The sequence below is a fragment of the Antrostomus carolinensis genome, unplaced genomic scaffold (genome assembly GCF_000700745.2).
Source record: "Antrostomus carolinensis isolate BGI_N321 unplaced genomic scaffold, ASM70074v2 scaffold46482, whole genome shotgun sequence".
NCBI classification, from domain to species: domain Eukaryota; kingdom Metazoa; phylum Chordata; class Aves; order Caprimulgiformes; family Caprimulgidae; genus Antrostomus; species Antrostomus carolinensis.
In genome coordinates this window covers 1-273 of record NW_010302549.1, presented here as the reverse complement: position 1 = coordinate 273, position 273 = coordinate 1, and the positions used below count along the sequence as shown (strand labels likewise).

Here is a 273-nt window from a genome sequence, read left to right as displayed (position 1 = left end):
GTTGAAGCCCAGTCCGTTCAGCATGCTTTACATGGGCTTCAGCGCTTGGCATTTCCTCCTAAAACCTCGGGGTCGGCGACGAAACGACCCTTCCTCAAACATAAACTCACTGGCTGGATCGATGGTCCAATAATGACCTTTCCCTGGGCGTCCCAACCCTTTGGGTAGTTTGATGAAACATTCGTTGAGGGAGAGGTTGTGGCGCACCGAGTTTTTCCATCCCTGGTAGGAACCACGGAAAAAAGGGAAGCGGCTCTGTAAGAACTGGTAGAT

The 273-nt window shown here is 51.6% G+C and overlaps 1 protein-coding gene across 1 annotated transcript in view; it reads right to left on the bottom strand.

Moving 5' to 3' along the window:
- The window catches only part of LOC104521737 (forkhead box protein F1), a gene marked incomplete at both ends in the record, with an annotated part of 721 nt that extends 451 nt beyond the window's left edge, over positions 1 to 270 (bottom strand). Inside the window, 1 exon segment of the mRNA XM_029083975.1 lies at positions 2 to 270. Coding sequence (XP_028939808.1) covers positions 2 to 270 — 269 coding nt within the window.
- Between the last annotated feature and the right edge of the window lie 3 nt (positions 271 to 273).